This window comes from Phalacrocorax aristotelis, chromosome 17 (assembly GCF_949628215.1).
Source record: "Phalacrocorax aristotelis chromosome 17, bGulAri2.1, whole genome shotgun sequence".
Lineage (NCBI taxonomy): Eukaryota > Metazoa > Chordata > Aves > Suliformes > Phalacrocoracidae > Phalacrocorax > Phalacrocorax aristotelis.
Window position 1 is genome coordinate 6,222,445 of NC_134292.1, and position 12,816 is coordinate 6,235,260.

The 12,816-nt window shown below is 52.0% G+C and overlaps 2 protein-coding genes across 2 annotated transcripts; one reads left to right on the forward strand and one right to left on the reverse strand.

Moving 5' to 3' along the window:
- Positions 1-342: 342 nt before the first annotated feature.
- On the reverse strand, positions 343-6,378 carry COQ4 (coenzyme Q4). The gene is made up of 7 exons (XM_075112671.1): positions 6,246-6,378; positions 5,906-6,075; positions 5,339-5,435; positions 3,580-3,682; positions 3,112-3,241; positions 2,137-2,230; positions 343-1,515 (listed from the first exon to the last, which is right to left on the reverse strand). The coding sequence occupies exons 1-7, from the start codon at positions 6,320-6,322 to the stop codon at positions 1,359-1,361; spliced, it is 828 nt and encodes a 275-aa protein (XP_074968772.1). The 5' UTR covers positions 6,323-6,378; the 3' UTR covers positions 343-1,358.
- TRUB2 (TruB pseudouridine synthase family member 2) lies at positions 6,359-10,802 on the forward strand. Its single transcript, XM_075112670.1, has 8 exons — positions 6,359-6,479; positions 6,573-6,701; positions 6,797-6,871; positions 7,445-7,506; positions 7,810-7,891; positions 8,486-8,558; positions 9,016-9,152; positions 9,920-10,802. Exons 1-8 carry the CDS (start codon positions 6,383-6,385, stop codon positions 10,207-10,209), a joined length of 945 nt encoding a protein of 314 aa, XP_074968771.1. The 5' UTR covers positions 6,359-6,382; the 3' UTR covers positions 10,210-10,802.
- Positions 10,803-12,816: the final 2,014 nt, after the last annotated feature.

Sequence of the window (12,816 nt, forward strand, 5' to 3'; positions counted from 1 at the left end):
GGACCCCACCTCCTCCTCCCAGGATCCAGGATCACTTTAGGAAGCTGCCAGCCTTGCCCCACTCCTGCTCCGCACCCCAATCTGCCCCTGTCCAGGCTTTTGTGCAATGACCACCACGAGGAGCCACTCAACAGCCCACCACCCCCAAATCCCAGCTGGAAAGATGCAGTCCCACAGCCCACTTTGTGCCCCAGTCCCCAGGGATGTGCAGCCACGCCATGTACCCTGCCATCACCTTCCACCGCAGACAAAGAACAGCAGAACCCACTGGAGCGAAAAGGGATCAGATCTCTCCCTCAGAAAGGGGAGATGGGCAGAAGGAGAGGAATAATGAAACGCAAGCTCCATCATGGATTTTATTAAGCAAGAAGGAATTGCAACAGCAAACCCACATGTACAAAGAGCCCCTGGCCTCGCGACTCTCTGCCCTTGCATCCGACAGCTCTGCACTCCAGCCACTGGCAGTCTAGAGCCCTGTTTAAGCAAGCCAGACAGCAATCAGTTCCCAGATGCCGTGCAAGCAGCCACCGTATATGCACTCCCAGGATTCAGCCTCTTATTCCCAATCACGTCACTTTGTTGCCCAAGGAGGGGACAATTCCTGTTGAAAACCCAGCGCAATCACGTGGATTTCAGCATTTTTGATGGGGAGGGACTACAGGGAGACACGGCAGACTGGGATCGGCTCTTGAGCAGCCAATCCAGCAGAGATAAAATCCAAAGGTAATTCCCCACCTGTTCCATGGGCATGCAATCACGCACCACCTGGTCTCCAAGGCGTGAGGCACATCCCACATGACCCATTAGGAGACCAGTCAGGCACCAGTGCAAAATGGGATTTCACTGTTGTACACACCAAACCTACCCCTGCGCTGCTCTGTAAATTGCTGCTTTAGCTCCAGTCCAGGGTGGCCCCAAGACTTTAATCCTCAGTCTTCCCTGGGAGGGTGCGAGGAGGGATTTACCTATACAGCCATAGAGCTGCAGAAGGCCAAGTTTGCTCCGGTGTGTTGTAAACCAGCTCTGCTCGCTCCCCATCCCAGCATTTTGGAGCACCAGTAATGGAGCCAGCAGCCAGACCCAGCCAGCAAAGGCATAGTGGGACTTGCCATCCCTCCACTGAATCACAAACAGCAAAAAGGATTGAGTTTTGTCATGGCACAGGGAGGTGCCACTTGGCCTCTACCACCAGGAGGGTGACAGCTTTTGGCAGGAGAAAAGTCAGTCCCTGGGTCCATGGTGGCTGATAGCAGAGCCATGCTGCGCTCCCGGGCAGGAGGAGATGGAGCACGGCAGGGTACTTCTGCTGTCTGCCAACAGGGATCCCCTGTCCCCTCCCTGTACTTGAGGTCTCACACTCAAATGGCCGGGGGAGGGAAGATGCCGATCTCCTCCCGCAGGGACTCCACTGGCTGCTCCCAGCGCTGCTCATAGTAAACATTCAGGATACAGCTGGCGTTGTGCCCGCTCCGAATCGCCCAGGGAACCAGCTCGGTGGCCAGGACCTGCAGCTTGCTGGAACAAAAGACACAGATGGTGACAGTTTTGATTTCCATGTTTTGTTTTCACTTTCCTTCTCCAAGTCTCCGGCAGATGCCAGCCCCATGTGTCCCATGTACCATAAGGCCCTCCACCCCTCTAGCATCCCTTCTGCTTATCTGACGGGAAACTGAGGCACAGAAGAGGACAGTGTGCTGGGAAGGTTACAGTCAGGAGCTAACCCAAGATCAGACCTCAGGTTCTGTAATCCCCAAACTGTGCTGGGTCACCAGAACAGATGTGCTGGGGCAGGGAACGGCCGTCAGTGTGGTGAGGATCCTGCTGGCCCTTTACACATGCCCAGCCAAGGGCAGCCAGGCCTGGGCATTGCTGCTCCTGCCTGGCACAGGAGATTTGGTGCTGGAAGCAGATGAATCATCAGGTTCTGCTTCAGTGACCAGGCAATGCCGTGCCTCCTGCTGTCACCACTTCCCTGGGCTGTAGGGGCAGAGCAGCAGATTCAAACAAGGGATCCCTGACTGACTTCCCTCTGCAAACTAGCAGTACCCCGTCTTCATCCCCAGAGGACACTGGAAAGCATCACCCAGGCTGGTGCATCCCCAGGGCTGAGACTCCCTCATCATCATCGGTGCCTACCGTGCGCTGAGACGGACAGGGCCGAATGCTGCTCCCAGGACACACATGGGCAGCCCCGTCTGGATGGCTTCGAACCACTTCACCACGACCTCACCTGGGAGGGAGCAGGGAGGCCGTGAAAGGGCAGGGTGCCTGAGTCAAGGGCTGGCAAGGCCATGCAGTCCTGAAATGCAGGCTGCACGATCTGCCCCTTCCTAAGGATGACTACGCACCCATCCCCTCCACCTCCATGGCAGGACTTGGGAATGCTTCCCAAGTCTGGCCATGGCATCATCCTGTGCTAGGATGAGACTTGTTGTGCACCACCCACCCAAGAGGGACAGCCCAGGGCTCCTGGGGGAGCAGCACCCTGCTATGCCCTGTAAGCTTGGGAAACACCTCCTGGGCAGGCTGGGTCCCTGAAGATCTTTAGCAATGCAATTGCTGAAGTCTGATCCCCTGTGCAGCTTTCCCATCTCTCAGCACAGGACAGACCTCTTACAAATGCTGCCAGGTCTCAGCCAAAGCCTGCACAGGAGACCTGACATGCCGGTTCCCGCAGGCTCACCAGCAAGGCTCGACTTGCAACTTGCTATTGAGTCAGATGCAAAACGAGGGCAAAGGACACTGGGATGCACAGATAAGGAGCAACCAGGAACCCTCCAATTCTGCCTTCACTCAGAGCTTGCAAAACATCCCTCCCTCAGTGCCACCCTCCCTGCCAGGCAGCAAACAACCACCCACCCACCCAGCAGCTGCCTGCACCCAGGGCTTGGGCAGAGCATCTCCCAGCAGGGGAAAGGTGACATCCTGCAGGCTCTTGGTCACCACAGAGCCAGCAATGCAGGACAGTGATGATACAAACCTCCCTGCACACCTCCAGGAGCTGAGGACTGGGGAGTCCAACTAGCCCAGCCCGCTCCACTCCTGGGAGAGGTGGCCGAGCACCATCAGAGGGGCTTGCCAACGCAGCCCTCTGAGCCCACCACTGCTCACCTAGCATGTTGGTTGGCATGCCCAGGAGGGTGTGCATCAGGTCATGGACTTCTCGGTACCGCTGGATCACATACGCCAGCTCTTCATCATCAACAAACTTGGGCGGCATCCGGGTGTCTGGAGAAACCTTCTGCAAATCCAAAGAGGTCCAATTCAGCCCCTTCCAAAACTCAAGTTTCTGGTCTCATTCTTTACTGAACAGAAATATGTGGCCCCCTCTATCAGCACATCTCCCAGCCCCTAATGATGGGGGTCAGTGTCATTTACATAGGCAAAACACAAGGACTACACAGCACTGGTGACACATCCAGCATCATCCAACACTCTGTATCTCATCCTGCTCCCCAATTCCCTCTCATTCCTGGTGGGTTCCCCACTCGTTCCTCCAATCTCCCTCTAAAGTGTATCCATGCTCCTGGTACAGGGATCAACTACAGCCGTTCGCACCCTGCGAAACTCCACACTCACATTGTCCTCCAAGAACCGGACATACTCGCGGCCCAGTGAGCCATCCGGCAGGCCCCGCAGCCTGGCCATGTCCAGGGTGGAGAGACGGATGCGAGGCCGTTCCCTAAAAGCAAAACACAGGTCAGTGAGTGTCCCAGTGAAACCCACAGCAGGGGGTCCTGGAGAAAAAGAGGCCCTGGAAAACACCATCCCCTGCTTCTGCCCTTCCTGGGCATTTTCTTTGCATGGATCCTGACTGCTCGCTGCAGGGATAGCACCACCCTTATTTCTGTTCTTGAGGCTGGGACAGAAATTGCTTAAAGGATCTACCTGAAGCCTTGGCAATAAAAAAGCCCTCATCTTGTGCCCCTGTAAAGCTCTGGATGGTAAAACACTGGTGTCCTCTGCACTGAAATGCTGCTACACAGGCTGCTGGCCAAGCACAGCCCCCAGCAACAGCCGGCCCTGGGGGAGCAGAGCTCTTTAGCATCCCTGCAACACAGGCAGAGCTTCAAAGGAAGGGGAGGGAATTTGTTCTAAATGCAGGTTTCATTTCTCTCCTGCTCAGGCTTTCACCACCAGCCACGTGGCAGCCGTGCATGGAAAGGTCTCCTTTCCAGGTTGTTGGCAAACAGGTGCCCCACAGCCCTGGAACCAAACAAAAGCCCTTTTATTTCCATGCACAGGATATATTCTTTCCATGATAAAAGCCCTGTAGTGGATCCAGGAGCTGCTCAGCTCCTGGAGTGGAGGTGCCAGGGAGATAAGCAGGACTCACGCCAGCTTTACCCTAGCTGCAGACCCGTCTTTGTGTATTTGGTGTCAAAGGGACCTCAGCAGCTTAGAAGATTAAAAAAACCACTTGTGTGCAGACAAATTGGACCAGTGCAAATCCCTGCAATACAACAGGGCAAGGTGCAGACATCTCTCCCCTGCCCTTGGTGCCTTTGCTGTCCCCTCTCCCATCCTGGTGTTCTGTGTGCTTTGCCGGATCAGTGTCTGGAGCCAGGATCAGGCTACTCTGCACAAACACACAGCAAAAAGCAGCTTTTCCCCAGCCCCTTCGTGGTACAACCCAAACGATATGGAAGCAGCAGGCATGACACGTAACAAGAAGGAGGGAGAAGACAGGCAAATAAGCAGTAAGATCTTGGTTAGTAAGAGACTCATGAAGTCCCTCCTGGTCCTCAGCCTTGCTGCACTCAACAAGTCCCTGCAGACATGAAAGCAAAAGTGATCACGTCTTAACAAAGAAGATAAGAGAAGTAGCTGCATTTCACGGCTTGGGGAGATGCTGGGGGTGCTGGGAAAGAAAATATGGAGGTGTCTAAGGAGGAGGCAGACCAGCCGAGATGAAGTCTCCAACGCAAAGAGATGCAGCAGCAGGCTCAGGGGAGAAATCCATGGACGTGGTGGGTTTTCATTGCTGTTTAGCATCCACGTCCATGGATTTCTCCCCTGTGCCTACTGCCGTATCTCCTTGTGTTGGCACCTGCCAGTTCCAGCAGTGAAGCAGAACAGACAGACAGCAGCACCTGAAACAGGGCTGGGCCCAGCGGCTGCTCTGCTGTTGCCCTTAGGCTTGTCATGGGGCTCTTGTGATTGTTTAAAGTGAAATAAACAACCTGGAGGGTTAGAGCTAACAAAATGCTTGTGCTGCTTTCAAGGCAGGGAGCACAGGGCTCTCCTTTCACAGTGCCAAAGGAACATGCTTGTCCTTGTGTCTCCCTCCCCACCACGAACCACGCAACAAGGGAGGGAGGGATGTGGAGGGACGCACTGGAGGATGCGGTAACCTTCAGGGTGGTGTTTCATCTTGTCTCGCAGGTTAGGCAGGGCAAGGCAGCCTGTGGTCTCTCCAAGGACTGCCACCATGTCTGAAAGAGAGACCAGAGAATGACCCAAGGGTGGTTTTCACAACACCCAGCTCTCCTCAGTTGGCAGGTGAGGAAATGGGGCAATGAATCACTTGCCCAGGAGCAAGCAAGGACCCCACAAATCATGGATCTTCAGTCTCAGGGCTGCTCTGCCCTGGTGTCACCCACAGGGAGGGATATGGGAGCAGCCGTCAAGCCTGGGAGACCAGGGAGGAATGAGATGGGGCTGGGTAGCATCACAGTGGGGCAGGAGGAGATCACTGTGGGGTGTTTGGGGTTCCTCACCCCCTCTCTTCCACAGCCTCCTGCCCTGGGCCTGGTCTCAGTCCTACGCTTGCCCCATTACTAAATGTCTCACCTAACAGAAAGAGAAATAAAGTCCCCTGAGGAACTCCCAGGAGATATGGGGCAGGATTTGCTGGAAGTTCATGAGAACCCTGGGTGGAATGAGCTCCCCTCGCTGGTCTTACCGTGTCTGTAGGGGTCGTAGAGAGCCATGAACGCCGAGCCGGCAGCCAGCAGCACTTTCTGCAGCGGGCTGGTGGGGATGTGCCCGGGGTACAGCTGGTAGCACCCTTCCTCCTCCTCCTCCCCGCTGCGTCCATCCTGGGCCCACGGCTCGGTGTGGCTCAGACAGGCTCTGCCTGCGGGGAGCAGGGGCTGAGGAACCGGCCCGGCGGGTCCCCAACGCCCGCGGGCACGGAAACGGGGCGGGCACCGACGGGACGCCCTTGGGGCTGCCCGCGGAGGACGGGGACAGCGGGGGCCGGGCCAGGGGACCGGGGAGGAGCGGGACGGGGAGGAAGGCACTTGCCTGGGGAGCCGGGACCCGGCCGCAGCAGCGGGGCTCCGGCCCGCGCCGCCGCCCGCCGCAGCAGCAGCATCATCCCCCGGCCGCCGCCGCCTGCCCCGGAAGCGCCCGGAGGAGCGGGGCGGAGCGGGGCGGCATGGCGGCGGTGCCGGGAGGCCTCTTCGCCGTGTACAAGCCGGCGGGGGTGGCCTGGAACCGCGTCCGTGAGGCAGTGGAGACGCGGCTGCTGCGCGGTGAGGGCACGGCGGCGGGACCCCCCCCTCCCCCGACCCGCTCCCCCCCCCAGCCCCGGGGCCACCCCTGACCGACCCCCGCTTCTCTTGCAGAGCTGAACGCGGCGCCGGGGCGACCCCCGCGGCAGCACATCCGTTTCTTGCCGGCCCCGGCTGGTGGCGACGGCGGGGCGGCGGGGCTGGTGGCGGCGAGGGTGCCGGTGCTGGCCGACCACCCCCTCGGTAAGAGCCGCCGCGGGGCCTCGGCCTGGGGAGGGGGTCGGTGGGAGCCGCGGGCCGGGCGGTGCCGACCGGCCCCGACCACGTTTCCGTTGCAGTCCGAGGCCCGCGGTTCAGGCGGCTGAAGATCGGAGCGGGTCACCGGCTGGACGTGAAGGCCTCGGGAGTCTTCGGTGGGTCTCATCCCGGAGAAGCATTGCATCCCGCCGGCTGCGAGGTGATGGGTTTCCGCGTGGGGAAGAAGCGTGAACGCTCAGACATAACGCAGCAGGAGTCCCCCGGGGCTCAAAACCCAGCTAGGGTATAAATGCTAAAACACGGAAGAAACGATCCAACAAGACCCTGGCAAAGCCAGGAGATGGGAGCAACCCCTCACCTGCAGTGCCCGAGCTTTGCTGTGAGACGCCAAGCTTCTGCCCATGACACCGACAGTGATCTGCCACCTAACCCCCCCCCCGGGACTCCACTCCACCACTTGAATTGGCTTCACTGTGGCCAGTGTTGCTAAGTGTTTGCCCCCAGGTGGAAAGTTCCGGGGAAATCTAAGAGCCCTAGTTACAGCCTTATAGTTTTAATGACAGGCAATAGTTTGGGCATCTGATTGCAATGCTTAGGCATGACTTCTAAGGAGATACAGCCCTGTCCAGGGGGGAAGAAAAGTACTGTGAGTGTGCAGCGCTGTGTAAGTGCACATCAGGAACTTCCCACGTGGCCGAATAACGGGTTTGCTGTCTTCTGTGTTTCAGTGCTTGGCTTAGGCGATGGGAACAAGCTACTCACTGATCTGTACAACTGTCACCTGACCAAGGTAGGGCCTCAGAACATCTGAGCACAACCTCACACCTGATTCCTGCCCCGGTGCCCCGGACCGGCCTTGTGGCAGTGATTCTGCTTTTGAGCCTCAAACCCACCAATACTTTTGAGAGCTTTACAGGGTCCAGAATTCATCCCTCACACAAGCGTCCACACGTGGCCGTATGAGCAGGGGACACTGCCATCTTTGTGCAACATTATCGTAGCCTGCACTTCCTAGCAGCTGCATGGCAGGATATTGCTGCTCAATTGCTTGGGATATTTCTTTGATGAATTGCACTCTTTGCCCTTCTTCAAGGTTTACACTGTCGGTGGGCTGTTTGGTAAAGCCACTGATGACTTCTCAGACACAGGGAAGCTACTGGAGAAGACAACATTTGGTAAGAAACTCAGTTGATCTGTTTTTGAAAAAAAAACCACCCAAACCACAAAACAAATAGCATTTTAACTGCAAAGCATTTAACCTGGTAAGTTGCACAAAGATAAGAGGTATGCCTTAAATGCTTTCTAGTTTTTATTTGTACATGCGCCCTGTCCTGACATCGTGGTGCTGTGCTAAATAAAACCGCAATATATAGGAAGCCAGAATGAGTCCTGATCACAGTGGTTGCTACTGGATTGGGTGGAACCCAGATCCCTCCATGAATCATACCTAGAGATAGCGGTTAGAAGCTTTAATTGAATGAAACACTTCAAACACACTATAAGAGAAATTGGAGCCAACGTCCTGAAATCAATTAAGCAGAATGATTGTTCCCTGTGTAGTCCAGCGCTGTGCCGCTCTGCGCATTACCATGGCACAGCCAGGAGGAGTGACTCTGCTAAAGCCGCCTCTCGGCGGTTCTCATCAGCCCATTCCGATGTGACTGCCTGCCAAAGGGACAGTAATACCCTGACGGCACATTTCAGACTGCTGTCTCTTTCCAGTTTCTGGATGGATAATTGAGACACTGTTTCTACCTTGATATTTGCAGACCATATCACAAGGGAGAAGGTGGAACGGATTCTCGCTGTCATTCAAGGAACAAATCATAAGGCCCTGCTGATGTACGTATCCAATGGGGAAATGCAGTTGACCTGATCCGACTGCCATTTGCTGGTCTTTAAAACAAATGAGATGATTTTGTTAGCTATAATCAAAGTCGTTAAAGGGTGGAGTGCTGGAGAGGAACAGAGAGAAGTTACTCTGAATGCTCTGTACTGTGGTGAGAGGTTGCAGTTAAGTGTCTCTCTTGTATCCTGAAATGTCTGGCTATTTTAGGACCTATTAGCTACATTAGGACCTACAAAAATATCTTGTAGACATGACCAAGTACCTCCCTCCCAAACTGCGCAACACTGCTGACAGTACGTATAGCATTAAAATGTATGCAAAGACTCAACACATGGGCAGTTTTAAGAATAAAAATTGCAGCTCTGCTTTATTGGGGGTGGAGATATTTTGAATCCCATTGAAGAGAAGTACTAAGTGTCTGCTCTGCTCCTTATTTTTTCCTTTTTCCAGGTATTCTAACATTGATATGAAAACACAAGAGGCATACGAGCTGGCTGTCAAAGGGTTGATTCGCCCCATGGGAAAAAGCGCTCCGATAATCACAGCAATCCGATGCCTCCAGTTCACGCTTCCAGAATTCCAGCTAGGTAGGACTGGTACAAAACCACAGGGGAAGATGAGTATATGTTATGGCAGATAAGTAGGTGAACTTCAGTTTCTTATCTGTGATTTAATGCAAAGTGAGTTGGTGGGAACTTTGTATCAATTTGTAACTGGTAATTCCTGCAGAAAATTTAATGATTCATAGTTTCCAAAGTCACAAAAGCATCTCCTCATTAGGTCAACTCTTTGTTGCGGTGGAAAGATTTTTTGGTAGGGCAAGATCTGGAACCCTCACACTAATGAAGGTGCTATAGTAAATCAAGTCAGCTGTGCACCTCACTACAGGATTTTCCCTGCCTGTTCCAGATCTAAGATTGAGGCAAGAAAATTTGCATAGTGAATACCTATAGGGCAAATTTCTTCTTTATCCCAGTGTTGCAGTGTAATGCAGTTCACTGTGGTTGTGTTGTATTTTTTTTTTTTAAGTGTTGTTTCCTGTCCTGCAACCAGTCTGCTCCTCCTCACAAATTATCTTATTAAAAAGGTACCTTTTCGTATCCCCTTTGAAATACCTAAATTTCTACATTAGTCTCCTCTATCTATGGGTTTGTTTTCTAAAACATTCACTTTGGGAGGTGCTAGGACACCCTGCAGTATTCCAGAAAACCATAATCCAACCATGCTGTATCTTGGTCTCTTCTACCAAACCAGTTTTTTCAGCATAACTGTGGGCAATGTCTAGATTTACAGTCAAGGTCTGAATTTGCATCAACACTTTGCTGCTTCTGACGGAATCTCTGTGTCCTTCTAGAAGTCCATTGCTTGCATGAGACTCAGCAGTACCTCCGAAAAATAGTTCATGAGATTGGTCTGGAGCTGAAATCATCTGCTGTGTGCACACAAGTGCGAAGAATACGCGATGGTGTTTTCACCCTGGATGATGCTCTCCTGAGAACCCAGTGGAATCTGCAGAGTATACAGAAGGCAATTTGGGACTGTCAGCTTAAAGTGAAAACAGAGTTAGAGAAAACACTAGGCCATCAGGATAAAAGTCATCTCCATAAGATGGATGCTGAGATGGCCCACGCTGCAGACTGCTGAGTGCGTGCTACGGCGGGAACGTCCACAAGCAACCTCTATTGTAGCACAGCTACATGCTGACAGCATGATGGACAGCAGAAGGAAAGAGGTTAATTGCAGTTCACTTCCATCCTTTCCTTGAGATGACTTTAATCAGAGAGGCATTTTTTTCAGTGACAGGCTGTATTTTTTTTTTAAAGCATCACAAACAGTTCATTAACAGGAATTAGCTGTGCCAAAATTCCTGTTGACTTGGGGAACGTTAGGTTGCTAAGATATAAAAACCCATCCCCAAATTGTTTAGCAGCAGGAAATAGAGTGTCTTACAGGGCTGTATTCCCTTGATTGCACAGATTTGTTTGTTCTTGCAACTGGCAGCATAATTTATGTACTCTACGGATTTCGTTTTCCCCTCTGCTGTCCTAGAGTATTTTTTTTCCATTAGCCATGCTTTCAGACACATAAGCGCTCAAAATCAGACTAAAAGAGGGATGTGCAGGAGAAAACACACCTTACGCAAAGCAACGCAAGGAAATGGTTATATCCAGGGAAGAGGCTTGTAATAGGGACTGATGCACAATATACACCAGAAATAAAACTGAAAGTGACCTAAAGGGGCAGAGGCTGTTTCTTGGCTCAGTGCACATCTGTAAGTACACTGACTCATTAAAAAAAAAAAAAAAAGAGCATGCTGCTTTTTTTCCCCCACCCCCGGAAAGGAACCAAGGTGCTCAGGGGCCTGTGGTATCCTGCTCTGCAGCAGCTCCAAGCCAACAGCATGTACTGCCCTTCAGCAAAACTCTGTAAGCTCTGTAATACCATTTGTTATCTGTTAGCTCATTATAGCTGGGTCTGACGTAGCAGAAATACACTTTCTAAATCTAAGTTAAAAATCTGAAGTACCGTAACCATTATTACACTCACTACTTTTCCAGCTATACACATTGTTAGAGAGTTTGGAGATTTACTTATAGAAATCAGTAGAAGAGATTTGTGCTATTCCTCTTCTGGATTTAGACAAAGGCCAGCGTATTTTATCCCCCAGATAGCTGTTAAGGTAACAAGAAGTAACTCTGGAAGGAGCAGTAAGAGGGGCTGTGATGAAGTGGCAGAGTCCAGTCCTGTCCTGAAGCATCCCAGGAGTCACTGACTTAAACTCTGGAAATCTTTCAGTTGTTCTGGTTTCCCTGCTCTGCACAGAGCAGCCAGAACAGCAGCAGAGCATAGCTGCCACCTCATGGCACATTACCATGCCAGCTGCCGAGCTGCAGGGACTCCCCAAGGGCAGTTTGCTCTTACCTCGGCTGGTTGGTTCTGCACGTGTTCATCCTACATGGACAAGGGACTGAGGTCAGGGCACCTTCCTTGGACAACTGCCTTGTGCTGACTGAAGTGGAAACCCATCACCACGGAAGCATGCGTTCTGGAGCTGGGCAGAACACTTGCACAGGTACAGCTGCAAGTTTTAATACTAGTGCTCCTAGCTCCAACAAGGTAGAGAAGAAAAGATGGACTTCTCAGTCCTTACATAATCTTCAGTAACTTTGGTAAATGGAGTACACTTCATCCCATGCAGCTTACACCTAAGGCAAACTGAAGGAATTTTTGTATATGCTTCCCATTGCAAAAACCATTTCCAGCTGCATGTGCCATTGCAAGACTAACATTTTGTTAGTCTGGCAATAACTCTGGGCTAAACCAGTTCTTTCACACAGAAAATACCAGCCAAAACAGCAATGTGCATTTTAGGAACAAAGTTAGTATTTCCCAGTTCTAGCCTTGTGACATTTTTTTCCCTTCCCTTAAAACTACTCCAAAACACAGGAGTCTCTCACACTTGGCAAGAGGAGGGTTATGGTGGGGAGGATGTACCTGTAACCATATGCACGAGTCCATTCTTACATGGCCACAGTAAATACCCTCCAGAGAAGTACAGCTGCACATTAGCTGGGATTTGCTTGAATGAATCACAGAGTACAGGTATGTTGTCTGTCCCCCTGCTTTAGGCCCCTCCCCAGGGCTTTTGGGGTAAAACAAGATACTTAATCCCAATGTTTCTGCACCAGGTCCAGAACAGAAAGCACAAACCCAATTCTCTATTCTCAGCAGCAGCCTTTGCGACCATTTTCTGGTTTTCAAGCACTACAAAGACAGATTGATTTGATTCAAATTTGGAAGCGAGCAGACTGCAGCATGGGCCTGACTGGGGACCAGGGGGAAACTTACTGGCAGGAAGATCTTAGAAGTAAAAATGGACCAAAGGACATCAAGCTTGATTGAAAAAGGGACAATGGATCTGCAGTCAGCAGAGCATTTCATCACTTAGAACTGCACGAAGCAGCCAAATTTAGTCTGTACAGTCACCCTCAATCCTAACACCTGACATTGAAACATTCATGCGCTCAACATAATTTTGTGTTTGGACACCGCTCACTTTCACAGTGACTCTGCATTTAGGGGAGAGTAAAGGTAATTCTGCACCTACCCATTACTTGGTAGTGCTGCCATGCTGCCTCCATTAAGAGCCCTCAGAAAACATTTGAATAATAGATGTTATAGTTATCTCAGAATAGAGTTTAAGAATTTGTTCCCAGGTTCATGCAATGTTTTATAGGCTCTTAAAGTGAA

Excerpts from the sequence above, each read along its gene's own strand:
- COQ4 (XM_075112671.1), bottom strand. The coding sequence starts at position 6,322 with ATGATGCTGCTGCTGCGGCGGGCGGCGGCGCGGGCCGGAGCCCCGCTG. Across the intron at positions 3,242-3,579 it reads TCCGGTTCTTGGAGGACAAT|AAGGTTTCTCCAGACACCCG; the intron begins GTGAGTGTGGAG and ends TTGGATTTGCAG. Across the intron at positions 2,231-3,111 it reads CATGCCAACCAACATGCTAG|GTGAGGTCGTGGTGAAGTGG; the intron begins GTGAGCAGTGGT and ends GCTCCCTCCCAG.
- TRUB2 (XM_075112670.1), top strand. The coding sequence starts at position 6,383 with ATGGCGGCGGTGCCGGGAGGCCTCTTCGCCGTGTACAAGCCGGCGGGG. Across the intron at positions 7,892-8,485 it reads ACTGGAGAAGACAACATTTG|ACCATATCACAAGGGAGAAG; the intron begins GTAAGAAACTCA and ends TGATATTTGCAG. Across the intron at positions 9,153-9,919 it reads GCTTCCAGAATTCCAGCTAG|AAGTCCATTGCTTGCATGAG; the intron begins GTAGGACTGGTA and ends GTGTCCTTCTAG.